Source organism: Geotrypetes seraphini, chromosome 1, assembly GCF_902459505.1.
Source record: "Geotrypetes seraphini chromosome 1, aGeoSer1.1, whole genome shotgun sequence".
NCBI classification, from domain to species: Eukaryota; Metazoa; Chordata; class Amphibia; order Gymnophiona; family Dermophiidae; genus Geotrypetes; species Geotrypetes seraphini.
Window position 1 is genome coordinate 310539212 of NC_047084.1, and position 21903 is coordinate 310561114.

Here is a 21903-nt window from a genome sequence, read left to right on the forward strand (position 1 = left end):
CGCTGGGATGGTAGTGAAAGGCGATCTAGAACTGGGCCCTCGCAGTATCACCACTGATTGGATAATACCGACCCCTCATCAACCGGTCTCCAGCCCCATCCAGCTACCGCTACTGGGAAGCAAGTTAACCTGCCAACAAACACACACAGAAAAAAAACAAACACACATACAGCAGGCAAAGAGACAAACACCAAAACAAACACAGACAGAGAGACCACAGGGAAGTGGGGGCGGGGGGAGGAAAATGCTACACAGGGAAGTGGGGTGGGAGGGAAATGCTGCAGCACAGGGAAATGGAGGGGGAGGGAATGCTGATGTAGCTACTGCACAGGGAAGTGGAGGGGGGGAGATAAATGCTGCTGCATAGGGGCAGGGAGAGAGACAGATAGAAAGAAAGACAGATAGTGGGAGGGAGGGAGACAGAAAGAAAAGAAGAAAGAGACAGGGGCAGGAAGAGACAGAAAGAAAGAAAGACAACGGCAGAGAGAGATAGAAATAAAGAAAGACAAACATATATTCTAGCACCCGTTAATTTAACGGGCTCAAAGACTAGTATATATAATAAAATTACACTATCAAACTGGCTTCAAAAAGTGCTATTAAGTGAACGCTCAGACTCACAACCTGAACTCTAGTGATTTTTCACGGAGCCAGTTTCAAATGAGACCTTCATAGCATGTTCACTGTCTCTGCCATCTGCTTCCCATTACACCTACAAACTCTACATAGATAAGAAGATTGTTACTTATCTGTATTGCATGGTGGCAGAAATTCAGCCTATTTAGGTGCTGTTTATAGAATCAGCCCCTTAATTGGTAAAGCAGATAATTCTTCAAAATGTTTATTTCAAATTCTCACTTCACGTACCAATACAGAATCAGTTTTGACTACCTGTGAAACCTTACAGACCCAATGTTAATGAACTGGCAGATTACTTTCCTTTGTTTCTGAGTTTTGTAGTCTCTCTAGCCAGAAGGTGTAGCTCACTGGTAGAGCTGCTATCTCTGCACCCAGAGATTGTGAGAGCAAACTCCAATGTTGCTCCTTGTGACCCTGGGTAAGTCACTTAATCCTCCAGTGCCGTCAGCTTTGACATGCCAAAGCCACAAAAAGGCGATATGCAAGTCTCCATTCCCATTAATGTGGTCAGTGCCTGTAATAAAGTTTCAGGAGATAGAAACTGGAAAAAAATTTTCATCTGTTATCTGACTGACTCACTTACCCCACCGCACACCTCTTGAAATGTTCACCGGCACCAGCAGCATCTTCCACATGCTGTTCACACTTGCCTCGACTACCTTCTGACATCACGTCCTGGTCATGCAATCAGGATGTGACATCAGAAGGGAATGGAATCCAGTATAAGCAGCAAGTGGAAAATGGTGCTTGTGCTGGCAAGCTTTTAAAGAGGTAAGTGGGGGGGGGGGGGAGGAGAGGGTGGATAGGTGATAGCTTCGGCGCCCCCCCCCCGGCAAAGAAAGCGCACTGGGTGATCCGTACTCCTGTCCCCCTTACAACACCACTGATGCCTTTGCAGACAGTGTAGGCCTATCCATGCCATCTGCCCAGGCATGTAACATGGCCCAACACAGCCTGTCCACCCTGCATCCAATTCCCAACAGTACTCCATTCTGATCCTTCCCCTGATCAGATCCCCTTTCCTCTCAAAGCCGTCCCCCTCCAAGCCTTTTGTCTTGAATGCAACCCCATGATCAAGCCTCTTTTCTAAGCACAAATCCACCGTCACTCCATCCTGATCCTCCCCCCAGATTTAGTCAGAGATAACCACTAGTCACTAGTGGGATTGGGTAGGAGTGGTCCCCCTCTACTCTACCTTGTCTGGCCCCAGGTATCAAAATGGCACCAATGGAATCTTAACTAGATTGTGGCTGAAGGCAGGAGAAGATTTGTTCTCTTTTTATCTTGGTTTTTGATACCTTATACTCCTGCTCAGGCTCTTTGGTCCACTCAGCAGTACTATTTGGTGGTACTGTTTCCTTGCCAAGCTTCCCTGGTTTCTCTACAAAATTCTGTTTTAGTGTGGTAGGTCCTATGATCTGGAACCAGCTGCTGTTTTTCTTATGGATGGAAACCTCTGTGCAAGCCTTTATAAAGCTATTGAAGAAGCACCTTTTTTTGTGAGCTTTCAATGTGGACTTTTAATCTGGCCCTTTACTATTATTCTGTTGATCTAAGCATCATGGAGGGAATCATGTATTGGGGCCTGGGGACATGGAATTCAGAAGATCTTTTATCTCTTCCTCTCTTTTATACAGTATTGTTGGAGCTCCTTTCAGACTATAGTCTTTTTATTTATTGTACTCCGCTTTGATGGCTTTCCCTAAGTGGTTAATCAAATAAAAATAACCTGAACCTAAAAAGAATAAGAAAATGGGGCTTCATTAATCATATAGAGTATAAACAATGGAATTAAATAGTTAACAGTTTAATAAGTAATGATTGAACAGATAAGTTTTCAAAAGACAACTAAATATAAAATGACAATCAACTGCTCTTAAACTATACAGTAATTTGATCCAAAGGTCAGGTCTGCTGCCTTCAGTCGATCTTTTTCTTGTTATGGATTTCTGATAGAGAAGGTTAGAGGGGACTGTTAATTGAATTTTCTATGAAAAACGCAAAAATCTAACAGAGGAATAAAGTGCAATCACTGGACAAAGATAATCCAGTGCCAAAAGTTTTAAAATGAATTCTAGCCTTCACCGGAAGCCACTGTTATCTTAAAAGAAATGGGGTAGCATGATTGGTAGAATTGATCCCAAAGACCAATTTTGCCTCTGCATTCTGCACAATCTGAAGCCTACATATCTGTGAATCTTGTACACCCAGCAAAACATTGCAATAATCTAATTGACTCATAATAGTGGCCAGCAATAATATTTATATTTGAGATGAACATACAAATGGCTTACTTCAACATAAAAGTTCAAGTGTGTTGAGATAGGAGGAAAGGGGGAAAGAAAGGGAGGGGGATATGCCCGCATGTTTATGAAGCTGCATCCAACAACAGAGTAGTGCTACAAGAAACGGAATGACAATTTTTGATAAAGGGATCCAGGAGTGTTCCAAGAAACTATAGACCAGGGCTGCCCAAGTCCAGTCCTCGAGATCTACTGGCAGGCCAGGTTTTCAGGATATCCACAATGAATATGCATGAGAGAGATTTGCCTGCACTGCCTTCTTAAGAACATAAGAACATAAGCAGTGCCTCTGCCGGGTCAGACCAGAGGTCCATCCAGCCCAGCAGTCCTCCCCCGCGGCGGCCCAACAGGTCATGACCTGCCTTAATCACCAGAAGGGGCCCCCTTGCCCCCTAGGTTTCTCATCGAAGTCCTATCTTCCCATCAATGTCCTATCCCTCCGGCCTTGCACCTGCACGACCTGGTGAGCTGTCTATACTTATGCAACACCCCAGCACCTCCCTCAGTACCCCACGATCCCCTTTTCCCTCAGGAATCTGTCCAATCCCTGTTTGAATCCCTGTACTGTACTCTGCCGGATCACTTCCTCCGGGAGCGCATTCCATTTGTCCACGACCCTTTGGGTGAAGAAAAACTTCCTTGCATTTGATTTGAACCTATCTCCCTTCAGTTTCTCTGAGTGCCCCCTCGTACCTGTCGTCCCTTTTAGTCTGAAGAACCTGTCCCTGTCCACCCTCTCTATGCCCCTAAGTATTTTGAAGGTCTCTATCATATCCCCCCTGAGCCTCCTCTTTTCCAGAGAGAAGAGCCCCAGTTTATCCAGCCTCTCAGCATATGGGCAGTTTTCCAGCCCTCTTACCAGTTTTGTTGCCCTCCTTTGGACTCTCTCAAGAACTGCCATGTCCTTCTTGAGGTGCGGCGACCAATATTGAACGCAGTATTCCAGATGTGGGCGCACCATCGCTCGATACAGTGGCATGATGACTTCCCGCGTCTTGGTATGCAAATCTCTCTCATGCATGTTCATTGTGGATATCCTGAAAACCTGGCCTGCCAGTAGATCTCGAGGACCGGACTTGGGCAGCCCTGCTATAGACTAATGAGCCTGACATCAGTGATGAGCAAACTGGTCGTAATTATTATAAAGAACAAACTGGGACAAAGCCACTTTAAATTTAGCCAAGAGAAATCTTGCCTCGTCAGTCTGCTACATTTTTTGAAGGTGTGAATAATCACTCTGATAGAGATGAGCCAGCTGATGTAGCAGGCCAAAATCCCTCATAAGAGACCCCTGTGGAAACTAAAAAGTCATGGGATAAGAGGCCAAGTCTTCCTGTGGATTAGAAACTGCTTAAAATAGAGAAGGGCTAAATGGTCAATTTTCTCAGGGAAGAAAGGTGACTAGTGGAGTTCCTCAGAGATCTGTATTGGGAATAGTGCTTTAAAGCATATTTATAAATGAATAAGAAATGGAAAATAATGAAATGATCAAATCTGTAAACAGGACAAAATTATTCAAAGTTGCTAAAGCACAAGTAGATTGTGAAAAACTGCAGGACAGTCTCATGAGATTGGAAGTCTGGACATCGAAATGTCAACATTGAGTAAAATGGTGTGTAGCCCTGTTAGTCCATTTTTAAAGGTAATGTATAGAAATAAAACAAAGGAAAAATACCTTTTTTATTGGACTAAATTAATACATTTTTTGATTAGCTTTCGAAAGTAACCCTTCTTCTTTAGATCAGAAATAAGCAAATGTTAACCAACTCTGCAACTCTGGTCATCGCTTCTCAAACAGATATAAAGATAGAATGATTTCCCCCTAGTGAAAGGATAAACAGGATAGGTCTCTTCAGCCTGGGGAGTAAGTGAGTGGAATGGGTAAATAGGCATTGGTTTTCTCTTTCAAAAAGTATATGACTAGGGGACATGCGATGAAGTTACTAAATAATATATTTAAAACAAAGCAGATAAATATTTATTTTCATTCAACACATACATTGCTGGGGGATGTGGGAAAGCAGGTAGCATAGCTAAGAGGTATGGCCAGTAGGAAAAATGAGGTATTGATGCCCTTGTATATAAGACTGTGGTGAGACCTCATTTAGAATACAATTCTGTAGGCCACACCTTCAAAAAGATATAAACAGGATGGTGTCAGTCCAGAGGAAGGCTACGACAATGGTCAGTGGCCTTCGTCATAAGGTGTATGGGGACAGACCTAAAGATCTCAATAATTATACTTTGGAGAAAAGTATACATATGATATGATATGATAGAGATATGATAGAAATATTTAAATACATACATGGCATAAATACACATAAGGCTAGTCTCTTTCATTTGAAAGGAAGCTCCAGAATGAGAGGGCATATGATGAAGTAAAAGGTGATAGGCTCATGAATAATCTAAGAAAATACTTTTTTACACAAACGGTGGTAAATGTGTGAAATACTCTCCTGGTAGAGACAAAGACTGTCTGAATTCAAGAAAGTGTGGGACAGGTACGTGGGATCTCTTAGGGAGAAGACGAGATAGTGGATGCTGAGGATGGGCAGATTGGATGGGCCATTTGGCCTTTATCTGCCATCATATTTCTATGTTTGTATCTGATTTGAACAAGTTCTTGGTGGAAAAGTCCATAAGTACGGAGGTGGGGGGGGGGGGGGGAGTAGTAGAATGGAATCCTGCTGTTTGGGGGAATTCTGACAGGTTATTGTGACTTTAATTGGCCACTACTGGAAGACAGGATAGTGGGTTTGATGGATTTTTGGTCCAATTTTTATGTTCTTATGGCAGAAGACTAAAGTTCTCATAAGTACTTTAATACTCTTGTATCAGTCTTCTGCTCCTATGTTGCTTCAGACACAAAATAAGCACCTATATATAATATGTAAATCACTTTGATTGCAACCATAGAAAGATGGTATATCAAATCCCAACCCCTTTTCCTTTTCCTATCCACTGACCTGACTTATAGAATAAAGTATAACAGTTTATACTTTGTCCACATTGTTATATTGACCGTACATATTTTCCTCTTTTGTATTTTTCTAAACTCATAATAAAAAATTAGAACTTAAAAAAAAGAAAGATAAAAAATTGCACAGGAACTAAATATAAAGCTTGAACAACAAAAATAGTTAACTTGTACAGTCTGATCATAGGATTCATATTTCTGTACTTTAGCAATTTCTGTGGTAAAACTTAAAATGGAGCATCTACTGTACATTCAGTACAGTCACCTGGCACTTAAAACTCACAACTCAGTTGCTGCTGGACTGAAGGGACTTTTAAAGAAGAAAACCATTTTTCTGCAGATTGTCCACTGTGTTTGATACTGTTGCCACTGCCACTAGTGAGTTACTTTCAAACACATAAGGATTTCTGTTGCAAGCCTGAGTTTGCATTTTGAGTAATGAAATGGTAGCTGTATATTGCAGGAGCTGAAGTTGTTGGAAAAGCACACCCACTGCAGCCGGAACAAGAAGCCTGGCTCTAAGGTCCCAGCAGCCAGTCAGGCCCTCTGGCTTCACCAAAGCACCTGCAATAACTTCGGCTTCTTCCATATTTCAATTCAAATTTTGTGTGCAGCCAAGCAGTAAAATTATCAAACCTTTGTCAAAGCTGTGTTTTTCACAATCACTGCTTAATGAGAATGACACTATGTTAGTGTGCACTAATGCAGTTAACAAGTGCTATTAGTAAATATATATCCCACTGCATAAAATGAGACATGTAATGTCCATTAATGTGTGTTAGTTTATGGAAGTACAACATTGCCTTTTAGTAAATCTAGCCCTTTATTAGTAATATCGTGTTCTAAAGCAGTTCAATCCTTGAGGGACAAGTTCAATCCTTGAGGGACGCAAACCATTCAGATTTGCTGAATATCTCTAATAAATATGCATAACCTAAAGCCTAAGCTTGGAGTTTTTTTCAGTTAGTTAAATAGCAGCCTATTGGATAACTCAAATTCTTAAAACCAGCTATTAAATATTTAATACAAATAAGTATTATCTGCAGTGGCGTACCAAGGGGGGGGGGGCGGTCCGCCCCGGGTGCCAAGCCCTGAGGGGGTGCTCCCGGTCCTGTCCGGTTCCCCCCCACTGTGCCGGGTGTCGCGTCTGGAAACAGCCTGTAGCAAGATCGCCTGCTTCGGCTGTTTCCTCCGCCACGGTCCCGTCCCTCCTCTGACGTCAGAGGAGGGGCGGGACCGCGGCGGAGGAAACAGCCGAAGCAAGCAAAGATCGCTGGCATCGCGCGATCTTGTTGCAGGCTGTTTCCCCAGGGAAATGAAGCGGGGAGGCCGGGGGAATGAGCAGTGCTTCGTGGTGGTGGTGGGGCCGAGTGGTCCTTCGAGCTTTTGACAGTGTCCCACACCGCAGGCTGCTAAGCAAGATAGAATCGAAGGGGTTAGGAGAGACACTAACTGCATGGGTCAATGATTGGCTGTGTGGCAGACTTCAGAGGGTGGGGTTAATGGTACCCTCTCTAAAACATCGGAGGTGACCAGTGGAGTGCCGCAGGGCTCGGTCCTGGGTCCACTCCTTTTCAACATATTCAGGGGATCTGACTCAAGGGCTTCAAGGTAAAATAACACTATTCGCCGATGACGCCAAACTATGTAATATAGTAAGTGAATGCAGTTTACAGAATTATATGGCGCAGGACCTGCTTACATTGGAAAGTTGGTCCTCAACCTGGCAGCTAGGCTTCAATGCTAAGAAATGTAAGGTCATGCACCTCGGAAGCGGAAATCCATGCAGGACGTACTTCTTGAACGGAGAAACTTTAACTAGGACTTCAGCAGAACGAGATTTAGGAGTAATCATCAGTGCAGACATGAAAACTGCCAATCAAGTGGAGAAGGCTTCATCTAAGGCAAGGCAGATATTGGGTTGTATCAATAGAAGTTTCGTCAGCCGAAAGCCTGAAGTCATAATGCCTTTGTACAGGGCCATGGTGAGACCTCATCTGGAGTACTGTGTGCAATTCTGGAGGCCACATTACAGTAAAGATGTGCGCAGAATTGAATCAGTTCAACGGACGGCCACCAGGATGATTTCGGGGCTCAAGGATCTCTCGTACGAAGAGAGACTGAACAAATTGCAGCTCTACACTCTTGAGGAATGTAGGAAGAGGGGAGACATGATCGAAACATTTAAGTACCTCACGGGACGTGTCGAAGTGGAAGATGATATTTTCTTTCTCAAGGGACCCTCGGCCACAAGAGGGCACCCGCTCAAACTCAGGGGCGGAAAATTTCATGGCGACACCAGAAAGTATTTCTTTACAGAGAGAGTGGTTGATCATTGGAACAAGCTTCCAGTGCAGGTGATCGAGGCAGACAGCGTGCCAGACTTTAAGAATAAATGGGATACCCATGTGGGATCCCTATGAGGGTCAAGATAAGGAAATTGCATCATTAGGGCATAGACAGGGGGTGGGTAAGCAGAGTGGGCAGACTTGATGGGCTGTAGCCCTTTTCTGCCGTCATCTTCTATGTTTCTATGAGGTAGTGGGGGGGGCAGCAGGCCTTCAGGGTGGGGCGGGCAGGCAGACCTTGTGGAGGGGGGGACAGGCCTTCAGGGGGGGCAGGCCTTCAAGGGGAACAGGCAGGCAGGCCTTCAAGAGGGGGTGCAGGCCTTCGGGGGGGGGTGCAGGCCTTCAGGGGGGGTGCAGGCCTTTGGGGGGGTGCAGGCCTTTGGGGGGTGCAGGCCTTCAGGGGGGGCAGGCCTTTAAGGGGAGCAGGCAGGCTGGCTTTCAAGGGGGGGACAGGCCTTCAGGGGTGGGATGCAGACCTTTAAGGGGGGACAGACCTTCAGGGGAGGGGGGCCCTGGTGTAGAAGTACACGGAGGGAAGGGGGAGGGGTTCAAAGAGACGTGCATATGCCGGACTTTGGGTGGCAAGAAATAATGGGTCTGAAAATAGAGGAGAGAGAGAGAGAGATGATGGACATGGGTTTTAGGGAGGGAAGGAACAGAAAGGGAGAGAAGCTGGGCACAAGGGATGGTGTGGAGGGGGGATAGAGATACTGGTTAGGAGGGTAGTTGGGAAAAGAAAGGGAGAGATGGTGGACCCTGGGGTGGTGGGGAAGGAGGGAGAGCTGCTGGATGAAAGGGTAGTTAAGAAAAGGTAGATCTGTGGAGGGAGACAAAGAAAGGAAAGATGCCAGACATCCGGGGGAGGGAAGGGAAACGGAAGGGAAGGACAGAGATGGCAGATGGATGGTTAGCACGGAGAAAGAAGAAAGAAGGAGACCCTGGCAAGCAAGTTATCAGAAGACAACCAGAGCCTTGGACCAACCAGATTTGAAAAATAACCAGACAACATAAAGGTAGAAAAACTAATTTTATTTTCTGTTTTGTGATTACAATATGTCAGATTTGAAATGTGTATCCTGCCAGAGCTGGTGTTAGACCGCAAACGTGAGCTAGGATTTAACAGAGAGAGGAAAAGTCCTTTTTGTTTCTTTATTTTATTTACACCACAGCGCCAGTGTGGTTAGGAGAAGCCAAAGGGGGGTGAAAAAGCTATAAAATAAACCCACCAGGATGTTTGAAAAAAACACCCAATTGGGCATTAAAATAGAATCGATAAACCAATTCAATAGGCTGAATCGAATCGAAATTTTTTTTCCTGAATCTGGCAACACTAGTTTGCGCTACTGTCTTAGACTTTAGGACCTGGGATTGGGGAGAGATGGCATCCTCAGTACTTTATAATGCAAGTGAAACGAGGATTTGGTCAGATTTTTGAAGGGTCTGCAGAAGAAAAATATTGTATAGGCCAGGGACATGAGACAGCAGGAAATGGGAACTTTTCTTCCTTCTATTTTTGTGAATGGAAAGGCTGAGGATGTTAAGAGTTCAGTTAAAATATGTGCTTTATAAGAAAATATAATAATGTGTTTAATAAAGTTTATAGCATTGCTGGCCTACCTGGTGAGGTGTTCCTAGTGGTGGTGGTGGCAGCGTGTCAATGTGTTGAGAGGAAGAGGTGATCTGGGAAATTCTGCTGAGCAAACTCCGGGCCCATTTCCACCCCCCAGTTAGTCCACTCCACTCAACTGGTTCACACACTGAGTGGGTCTTTGGGTGTTGTTCCTGGGTAGTTGTTTTGGGATCTCTTCCAGTGGTTTGTCAGTATCTCCTTCTGGTCCAAGGAAGGAAACTTTGTTAACCTTAGCACTGACCTACAGAATATGTTTGTAACAGCGCTGCTTGTGTGGCATTAGTCTATGTAGTGATTGAAAGAAAAAACCAGACCTTTGCACATTTTTGCACTATATGGTGGGTGTATGAGGAGATTCACATTTCCTGCACAGCTAAGTCCGTGTGAAGTTACCTTATGCTGTATTTGACATCTAGCAAAGTCTCTGTTTGGAAGGAAAGATCTCGGCTTAAAAATGAAGTGGCCAGAAGTTATGGTAAAAGCAGATAGCGTAGCTGGTTTTAAGAAAGGTTTGGACAAATTCCTGGAGGAAAAGTCCATAGTCTGTTATTAAGACATGGGGGAAACATCTGCTTACCCTGTATCGGTAACATGGAATGTTGCTACTCTTTGGGTTTTGACCAGGTACTAGTGACCTGGATTGGCTTCCATGAGAATGGGTTACTGGGCATGATGGACCATTGGTCTGACCCAGTTAGGCTATTCTTATGTTATGTTCTCATCTGTAGGGGCCTTTGTTTTCACTTCTTATTTTAATGTATTTTTTTTCTGGGAACTTATCAGTGTTTTTTATAATGGGAACAAAAATGGAAGAGAATTAATGTGTGTGGAATGGGGGGTAATTAATTTCTTCAGCTAAATAATTCAATCCACCTCAACCAGATATAGGAGAACTCACGCAACATTCACACACCCTCCAACCAAAAACGTCAAAAGAAAAAAACAGTTCGACAACCTCCTAGCCATTCGAGCTGCAACACTCGACCCCCAACTCTACAACCTATTGACCTTGACCACAAACTTCAAAACCTTCAAAAAATAAATAAAAACCCTTCTATTCAAACAACACATAAAACCGAACTGTCCCAAGCATCACCTGCAACTACTCCATATGTACTTCTGATGTCATGACAATTCAGACATAATTTATGTTATGTTATGGTATGTTTGGTATAATGGTTACATATATGAGGTTCAATAAAAGAAAATTTTCACTGCCTGTTTCTATTATGACCATTTATTCAGTTTCATGGTTATTACAAAAAATATTTTTTACATGGGGGGGGTGTCAAAAAATTATGGGCCCCGGGTGCCACATACCCTAGGTACGCCACTGATTATCTGAATCAATTCAATTTTAATCTTATCTCCAACAGTTTGTTTCATTACAGTACTTTTACAACTTACCAATACTTAATTTATTAATAAATATCAGAATAATTTAGTTAGTGAACAGGAGTTGTTTTAACAGAGATATAAGGTTTATGGAGAGGAAGTGAGGTCATGCAATTTGATTTCCTGGTAGACGGTGTGTTTCCTGCTTATCAGATGATCCTGGCTTGTGCCGAACCCTGGACCAGATTGTTGTATTACATAGAAAATATTGTATGGAACCCTAATTTTATATTATACATACAATGTGTCTGTATCTTGCCTCGTTAACATTTTTCTTTTTCTGTACTTATTGTATATTAAAACTCAATAAAATCTTTGAACTTAAAAAATAATAAAGGAGGGAGCAAGACGGACTATGCCATGGACTCAGTTATAGAACTATCCCCTATTAGTACAATTTGTTGGTATCACCTTCTTTTGGTCTAAGTACCTTTGCATACTGAAAACCAAACTTGTCAGTTTTAGTCAATGAGAGGCTGAAGACGAGAGACAGCTTTTGCCTACAGGTTCAAGCTTAAGTTCAAGTTCTGTAGCTTCTCAAGTTATGCAACCAGATCTCAATCTCAACCAACTGTGAAGTGTGACATTTTCACAGGAGGAAAATAAATCTGGTCAGATAAAGATCCTCACCATCATCTGGACTGAACTCGAACTGGACTTCCTTTTCTGAATTGCCCAGTCAGATAGAAAGGAAAAGAAGAAAGCACAACTGGTTGGATTTAAAATTGCATGGCACAGAGCACATGGCATTGTCTTCAAAAGGGTGGCCTAAACTGTACGAGGGGGAAAAGGAATCAAAGGTTCTGAAACACAAGAGTCATGAAAATAGACACCTCCACACAGGAAACTTCTTCAGGAGAAAATGCTGTAGATGACAAAATGTTACATAGCTCCGTGAGACATTCTGATGATCAAACACATTCCCTCATGCCCCAGGAATGGTAAAAAAACAGTTAACCTCTGAAAGACATCATTGTTACATCTAGAACAAAGCATAGCACTCCAAAGAAACCAGTCCAAAATGGCCTGTGGAAAGCATAACACATGGTCATCCCTGGGTATCTGTTTCAAAGCTTATGCGATAACACGCTAAAGAATCATTGTTAGTCTAGCATATATCCTATACAGTACATTAGTGTTGAGCATGCAACAAATCACAGGGAAAATAGCCCCAAATCTAATGAATTTCCACTTTATGGGTCTCTTGTACAAAACGCTTTCCCCAGAGACAAAAAAATGATAAAAAAATTATTTAGTATATCTAGTCCTATGTATGTCACCCAACCCCCTCCCCCAAGCATCTGCCCCACCTAAGTGAATAATAAAAATCTTCATTTGATTCCTCTCTAATGCAGCTTCATTAAAAAGGGGGGGGGGGAGGTAAATTACTTGAGCTTAGGTGCTCTGAATGAAAAGAGCCACACCCAGAAATGCAATAGCATTATCAGTTTTTTATTGTCTTGATGACAGCACAGTGGTGCAGTCAGTAATTCCATAAAGTCCTTGGGTTAAACAATAAATAAAAATGACAATATTACAACTGGAGCTATACATGAAATACCTGTGTGAGAAAAGTCAAATATGCAAAGAACTTTCAATTTTCAAGGTTAGGCATCTAACTGGGAAGAAAACCCAGCATCTTCTTGTCATGGGTGAAATATAAACACTTGTACTAGGAGCTGGGGGAAATGACATTTTGTTGTAGATTTTAGAACTATTAATCGCTGCTTCCAAATCTAAACTCAACACAAGTTACATAGGGTTCTTTTTACTAAATGGCGCTAGAGTTTTTTTTAGCATGGACCTGTGAGGTAAATGCTCCATCACTCACAGAATTCCTATGAGCGTTGGAACATTTACCTACTAACCATATGAAGCTTCTTTGTGCTGGTTATATGCTGATTCCTCCTGACAAGCTTTTCATTTTAACCTCTACAATAACCAGAATACTACTTTGGCTTTACACATTAAAATGTCCCGTTGTATAGAAATTGTATATTTTAGAAATATTTTTTTAAAAAAATATTTAATGTCCTTCATTGCTCCTTCTAAGTTAATGGTCTTGCCAGTTGGAAATGATACATGGCTAAGGAATTACATTACATTACTGACTTATTTTCTGCCTTAACCTTGCAGTTCTAGGTGGATTACAAATGAGGTAAGCTGGACATTACCAGGAGAGTTACAGAGGAAGGTGCTAATTACAGGAATAGAGATAAAATTATGATACTATGATAATTTGTCCTGACAAATTTTCTGAAATCAGAAAGAAAAATCATACAGCACCATAATTTGGATTATCTAATATGTTAAGTACATTCCCACTATTCTGTTTGGTGTGTGTTTTCACATTTGGTTGAGAATGCACTGCTTTCTGTCTAAAATAATAAACTGTCACACCTGTAAACATCTGTTCAGTTAATATAGCACAACATATAAAAGAAGCATCCCAATTATCTTTGTTGTTTCCTTCAGTATGTATTTTTGTGCAGTATTTTCTGAAATATTTGAATTAGAAATAAATGTGCATAACAGTGTTTCTTTAAGAAAGTGAGCTCCAGAAAGTTCCTTGAAATAGATTTAAAAAAGGAGAGTAGAAGAAATGTGGCTTTTGTGTACCAGCCAAACCTACCTTCACGCCATCAGGTTTCTTCAGTAGACTCCTTGCTGCTGCAAATGGACAGCAAACTGAATGTCAGTGGTGACATACTGCCTTGAGAATTCAACACGAGAACTTTTAATGATTCACTTGGGGATGGAGCTATGAAGGCTGTCCTCCCACTCTGCATCCACAGTGAATCAGGACCATAGTTGCTTGATTCTACTTAAGCACCTTACGTACAGCATAATCTACCAGCGTATTCTTTACTCTGCTACTGAATTTTATTATGATTTTTTATTAGCCAAGCAGGATTGGGGTAGCATGGGTATATTCCATCGAAATGTTGCACACTGCAAATTTTAATAGCTAAGAGACTATTAAAATCAGTATGACATCAATAACAATAAAAATACCCCATGTCATTTTAACAAGAGTGTCACATTGCATGGCATTAGTTTCCATCCCATGAGTTTTCGGTGATTACTGCAAAAACCATAAAAAGGTAGAAAGCAGCTTGATCCATAGTTCCAAATATATTCACTTTATTACTTCAAAACTGACAGAAATCATTGTATTAAGCCCTAAATTCACTGGATTTCTCAATTCTCTTGGTCCTCAGTCCTATATCACTGTTTTGACCAAATTTTTTGACTCAGAAGACTATCATCATTCATGATTCCTTGCTCAGGCATATAGAAAGATTAGGTTACTCACCTCTGTTAATCTTTTTTCTTGTAAATAGCCTCTGGAAGCTTCACCATAGGGTTCTGCAATGCATCTATTCCAGCCTTGGCTGCAGAACTTACAAATAAATCCATCCCCCCTGCTAGGTCATGTCTCTGGATACTCCCCTCTAAGCTCAGTAGTTAGCAAAGCCAGGAGGATCTAGTACAAACAGGAAACACAAGAAAAGAGAGTGGTGGGTGTGGGGACTCTCCGCTACAAATCAATTCTGCTCATGATAACCAAACACATAATTAACGAACGCCAAAAAGGCCAAATTTAGCATAACAAGAAATTTGAACATTTAGAAACTGCAAAACTGAGTAACCTTCTGCTAAAGGAGACACAGCCTCAAGATCATAAGGGGCACCACCCTCTAAACCCTTAACCTTGCATAAAAGGACACACATGGAATTCTCAGGGAGGCTGCTCAAAGACAGAAATCCAGCTTACCAGTTACTGGCAGGCGACCTGCAAATTGGACAGAATAGATGGGCGGGTGTTAAGCTTCCAGAGGCTATTTATAAGAAAAAAGATTAACAGAGGTGAGTAACCTAATCTTTCTTTCTTGAACAATAATCACTGGAAGCTTCACCATAGGGACGTATCAAAGCAGTCCCAACATATCAGGGGGGGGCCTGATGCGCCCGCTGCCAGGATTGAAGCCCCAAAAGCTTCATCATGCTTGGCCGCCACATCAAGTCGGTAAAACTTGGTAATGGTATGAAGAGAGGCTCAAGTGGCCACCCTACAAATCTCACGGGATTTAGCCCATGAGGAAGACTCACTCTACCAGAGGGTAGAGTGAGTCTTCACCCCAAGGGGAGGCTTCTTCCCCGCCAACACATAAGCAACAGAGATGGCAGCCTTGGAAGCAGGCCGACCCCGACACGTTAGGCCTGCCAAAACAAACAGATGGTCTGAAAGACAAAAGTCATTTGTGGCCTCCAGGTATCTCAAAAGGAGACGTTGCACATCCAGAGCCCGCTAAACAAGGTCCTTAGACTTGGAGCCTGACTGAACAAAGGCGGGAAGCCGAACATCCTGGTTGACGTGGAAAGTGGAAACCACTTTCGGAAGAAAAGAAGGCACGATTCTCAAAATAACACAGACTCTGTGATGTTTTGAAAAGGATCTCTGCATGACAAAGCCTGAAGCTCTGACACTCTCCGGGCAGAAGTGACCGCAATGAGGAAAACGGTCTTGATGGTAAGATCATCCAGATAAATCCCATCCAGGGATTCATAGGGTGGACGAGCCAGCGAGTGGAGTACCAGGTTCATATTCACCCTCAAAATCTCAGCAGCGCCAGATGGATCACGCGCAGCTGATCAACCATCAACCATCAACCAGCACAGACCACCGGCCCTGCACTGGCACAGACCCGAAAACTGCTCTGCAATCGGAGAGACTCAAATCCATTGTCAGGGTCACCCGCTCCCAGACTCGCAGAGGGAGGCCTCTGTTCAGAGTAATCGGGTTCAACCACCACAGCAACCTCCGATGGCAAGGAAGATGCAGACCCCTCTCCAAACTCAACTGCACTAGATCTGCGTACCAAGGACGTCTGGGCCAGTCCAGGGCCACTAGGATTACCGGACCTATGTGAGATGACACCCAGCGCAGAACGTGCCCTATCATAGGCCACGGAGGAAAGACATATAGAAATTCCTCTTCGGGCCACGGTTGAACCAGAACATCGAGCCCTTCGCTGCTTACCTCTTGTCGGCAGCTGAAGAACCTGTCCACCTTCCGGTTCCCCGAGGATGCCATCAGATCGAAGGTGGGATGACTCCACCGGCAAACTATGGCTTTGAATGCTAGCCTGGACTGGGACCATTCGCCCTGGTCCAGAATCTGACAACTTAGGAAGTCTGCCTGCACATTGTTCTCTCTGGCCACATGAGCCACGGACAAGGCCATCAGATGCTTCACTGCCCAGGCAAAGAGCATCTGAGCCTCCAGGCTCAGCAGGGGACTCTTCGTGCCTTCCTGACAATTGACATAGACAACAGCCGTCGCATTGTCCGAGAACACACAGACGGCCTTTCGGTGGAGACACCCTCAAAATCTCAGCAGCGCCAGACGGATCGTGCGCAGCTCCCGTCGATTAATCAACCAGTCCTGAATCAGCACAGACCTGCAAACTGCTCCCCAACCGGACAGACTCATGTCCATTGTCAGGGTCACCAAATCCCAGACTCGCAGAGGGAGGCCTCTGTTCAGAGTAACTGGGTTCAACCACCACAGCATACTTCTGCGCGCCGCCGCCAACCAAGGCAACTTCACTCCCAGCGCATCCCGCTGAGGATCCCACCGAGTCATAAGAGACAATTGGAGAGGATGGAGATGAGCTCTTGCCCATGGAATCCCATCTATGGTCGCCACCATGAGACCCAAGACCTGCATATACTGCCAGGCCATTGGGGTTGAAACTGCTAACATGACCTGAATGGCACTCCGAAGCTTGAGCCTCCTGGGTTTCAGCAGGAACACCCGGTTCCTGCCCATGTGGAACTGGACTCCCAGGTACTCTAAGTCCTGCGTCGGCTCGAGATGACTCTTCTTGAGATTGATCACCCAGATGAGACTTTCCAGTAACTGCACCGCCTGGAGAACTGCCTTGCAGCATTCCTCCGGCAAGGGAGCTCTGATCAACTAATCATCTAGGTACGGATGAACTAGCACCCCCAGGGAGCACAGATGGGCAGCAACCACCACCATGACTTTGGTGAAGGATATGGGTGCCGATGCCAGTCCGAAGGGCAGTGCCGCAAATTGGAAGTTCCTCTCTAGAATGTGAAATCTCAGGAACCTCCTGTGGTCCGGAAAATTCGGGATGTGGAGGTACACCTCCTTGAGATCCAAGGAAGCCAAAAACTCCCCTGGTGCCACCGCTGCCACAATGGAACGCAGTTTCCATCTGGAAACGCGGAACCCACAAGAAGGCATTTACTGCCTTCAGGTGCAGAATAGACCTACAATCTTCATTCTTTCTTTGGCATGATGAAGTATATTGAGTATCTCTCGGAGCCCAAGTCTCTACTTGGAATGGGCTCTATGGCCACCATATCCAGCAACCGGCACACTGTTATGCACACCTTGCTGGCACTGTCCGGGTTTCCCACAGGAGAAGACAAGAAGAAGTCCGGCAAAGGTCTGAAAAACTACAGTCAAAGACCCTCCTGGAGCACCTCAAGGACCCACTGGTCAGAAGTTATCTTCTTCCATTCCAGAAGGAAGGCCGAAAGCTGTCCAACCGCAAGAGACCTGGCATCCTAATTTTCTCTAGGGAGGGGCAGAAGGATGGAAGTTGGAAAACTGTTGGTGCACTGCACTACCAAACCGAGGTCTGGAGGGATCTCCATATCGCTGTCCCATCGCCGGGGACATGGCAAACTGTGAAGTGCGCCAGTAGGGACGAAAATTCAGCCATCCTGTACCCTGGCTGGGCGAGGCTTAGAGCCAGGGATCACTTTAGGCTTATGGTCCTGAACACTAGCCATAAGGTCATCCAGACCCTGGCAAAACAAAAGCAAACTTTTAAAAGGTAACCTGCTTAGCATAGCCTTAGATGAGGAATCACCCGACCATTGGCAAATCCATAGCATTCACCGGGTAGATACAGAATAAGCTCCCAGCTTAGCAAAAATTTTCAAGATGTCATACACTGCATCTGCCACATAATTCACCCCGGAAACCAGGAAGTCAAGGTCACAAAGGACAACTTCCTTGGGATCCTGGCGGAGTTTGGTGTGACATGCCTGTACCACAAAGGAAGTGGCTGTCACAGCTCGCACTTCCGCCGCAGCAGAATCAATAAGACGATTAAGAACAAAATCCACTTTTCTGTCCTGAACATTCTTCAGGACAACCCCTCCATCTGAGGGTAAAGAGGTATGCTTAATGACCTGAGCCACAGCCGAATCTACCTTCTGCAGGACTAAGTACTTGGTGAGCTCCGATGCCTTGGGATATAACTTTGCCATGGCCCTAGCACACTTCAGGGGACCCTCTGGGGAATCCCAGATCTCTAAGAGCATTTCTGCCAAATCCGCATTGTCTGGAAATGCAGCAGATAGCGGGGGCTTAGAGCTCATGACTGCATGAGCTCTAAGAACATTCTGCCTGCACTGCTTGGTCTGAATCAAGTTCCATTGTTTGCAATGACTCTGAAATAAGGTTGGGCAGGCGGCTAGACTTGAAGAGCCTGTGCACAGCTTGGTCATCTCCCAGGTCTCGGGACCCACTGTTCTGGGTATCCCCGAGTTCTGCTAAGTTCGCCACATAAGAACATAACATAAGAACATAAGAACTGCCATCTCCGGATCAGACCCATGGTCCATCGAGTCCGGCGATCCGCACACGCGGAGGCCCTGTCAGGTATACACCTGATGTAGTTTTAGTCACCCATAACCCTCTATGCCTCTCGTAAGGAGATGTGCATCTAATTTGCCTTTGAATCCTAGCACAGTGGATTCCTTAATAACCTCCTTTGGGAGAGCTTCCAGGCGTCCACCACTCGCTGCATGAAGCAGAACTTCCTGACATTTGTCCTGGACTTGTCCCCCCTTAGCTTCAAACCATGTCCTCTTGTCCGTGTCACGTTGGACAATGTAAATAATTTATTTTCCTGCTCTATTTTATCGATGCCTTTCAGTATTTTGAACATCTCGATCATGTCTCCTCACAGCCTCCTCTTCTCAAGGGAGAACAGTCCCAGTTTCTTGAGTCGTTCCTCATATTCCAAGTTCTCCATACCTCTTATTAGCTTCATTGCTCGTCTCTGCACCCTCTCCAGCAGTTTTATATCCTTCTTTAGGTTGGGAGACCAATGTTGGACACAGTATTCCAAGTGTGGTCTGACCATTGCTCTATAAAGCGGCATTATGACTTTCTTCAATCTACTCGTGATTCCTTTCTTTATCATGCCTAACATTCTGTTTGCTTTCTTTGCCGCTGCCGCGCATTGTGCCGATGGCTTCAGGGTCCTATCTATCAGTACACCCAGGTCCTTTTCTTGTTCGCTCTTACCCAGAGTTGCGCCTGACATTCTATACTCGTGTTCCTTATTCTTATTACCTAAATGCATTACTTTGCATTTCTCCACGTTGAACTTCATCTGCCATTGCTCTGCCCATTTCTCTAACTGATACAAGTCACTCTGGACTTCCTCGCTATCCTCCTGCGTTCTGATTGCCCGGCATAGCTTTGTGTCGTCTGCAAACTTAATGATCTCACTGGATATTCCCTCTTCCAGGTCATTGATATAAATATTAAATAGGATCGGCCCAAGTACTGAGCCCTGGGGCACACCACTAGTCACTTCCTCCCAGTCTGAGTACTTCCCATTTATGCCCACTCTCTGCTTTCTGTTTTCCAGCCATTTGCCTATCCACCTTTGTATATCTCCCTCAATTCCATGGCTTTGTAGTTTCCTGAGAAGTCTTTCATGTGGAACTTTGTCGAACGCTTTCTGGAAGTCCAAATATATTATGTCCACCGGCATTCCACTATCAATTTGCTTGTTCACGGTCTCATAAAATTGAAGTAAATTCGTTAAACATGATTTCCCTTTCCTGAACCCATGTTGACTGGGTTTCATCAAGTCGTGTGTATCTAAGTGCCGGACTATGCTATCCTTGATCAGTGCTTCAACCATCTTTCCAGGGACAGGCGTAAGGCTCACAGGTCTGTAGTTGCCCGGTTCTCCTCTCGATCCTTTTTTGAAAATTGGAAGTGACGTTCGCTATCTTCCAGTCGTCTGGTATCTGTCCAGTTCTGATTGTCAGATTAGCAAGTTTTTGCAATAACTCTCCGATTTCAACCTTCAATTCCTTTAAGACTCTCGGGTGAATTCCATCTGGTCCAGTGGATTTTTCACTTTTAAGTTTGTCTATCTGGTAGTATATCTGGTCCAACTCCATTTCAACTGTGGTGAGGCTGTCTTCTATTACTCCACTAAACACTTTCACTGCTTCTGGTATTTTTGCGGTATCCTCCTCCATAAAGACGGACGCAAAGAAGGAATTTAGTTTGTCTGCAATTTGTTTATCTTCCTTGATGTACCCTTTTCTTCCCTGGTCGTCCAGGGGTCCCACCGCCTCTTTTGCGGGTTTTTTCCCTTTCACGTATCTAAAGAAGGGCTTGAAGTTTTTGGCCTCTTGCGCTATTTTTTCCTCATAGTCCTTTTTGGCATCCCTCACCGCCTTGTGACATTTCTTCTGATCATCTTTATGTTTTTTTCCATGCTTCGGTTGTTTTAAGTTTCAAGTTTTATTAAATTTGATAAATCGATTATTACGTACTAAGCGAGTAACAATTAAAAATATGTTATATACAACCATAAGAAGGGGGAGAAGAAATCACTAACAGACAGTACAGACGAACTGAGGTACATAAGGAAGGAACAAAGGTGGGTAAAAGTTACAAATTGCAGTTTCTCAAGAGAGAAGAAAACGAAAATCTAGTAGGGAAAAAACGGTAGGATAGGTGTTTTTTATTTTTTTTTAAATTGTTTCCATTTTTTGAAAGAGTCCTTCTTTTCTTTTATGGCTTCCCTCACCTGTCTGGTAAGCCATGCCGGTTCTCCCTTACCTTTTGTTCTTCTTTCTTTGGAAATCCTCGGAATGTGGAGATTTTGTGCTTCTGTGATAGTATTTTTCAGTAGGGACCATGCCTGGTCTACCGTTTATGTGGAGACTGCCAAGGAAACCTGCGACAGCAAAGGCACAGAAACAGAAGCACTGGTGGACACCCGCCACCGGCTTTCTGGTGCCCCAGCAAAGGCACAAATAGACATGCTAGACTCCAAAGGCAGAGCATACTGCTGCACAGGTGTCGGAGGGGGAGAAACAAGCATAGCCCTTTTTTTCATAAAAGCCTGATACATCAGATTCACAAATTCCACAGGAAAAAAAAATATCACTGGCAGCAAGAGCCGCTCTGCGGGACTCAGACTTGGAATGCTTAGAAGATTTATGAGACTTTTCCCCGGAACTGCACTTGCATTTCACGGAAACGCCCTTTGCGCCTAAATCAGGTGTCCTGGACACTTCAATCACATCTCCAGTGAAATCAGAGGAAGGTAGAGCCTCTCCGGAGGGGGGAATTGTGGGACCCACACACGATTCAAACTCCTCGTGGGCCGCGGTGCACGTGATACATGGCTGTAAATCCGTCAGCAATCCACCGCATTTATGGCACGAATTCATGCCATCCTGTCCTGAGGAGGCCATATGTGAAGTTAGGAGCAAAAACCAAGCTTCTAAGTCAAAAAAATA

General features: G+C 44.1%; 1 protein-coding gene across 1 annotated transcript in view; it reads right to left on the minus strand.

The window, feature by feature from the left end:
- The window catches only part of CAMK2D (calcium/calmodulin dependent protein kinase II delta), a 563004-nt gene that overhangs the window by 93648 nt on the left and 447453 nt on the right, over nt 1-21903 (minus strand). The window contains 1 exon segment of the mRNA XM_033956020.1: nt 13928-13965. Within this exon segment, the coding sequence (XP_033811911.1) occupies nt 13928-13965 (38 nt within the window).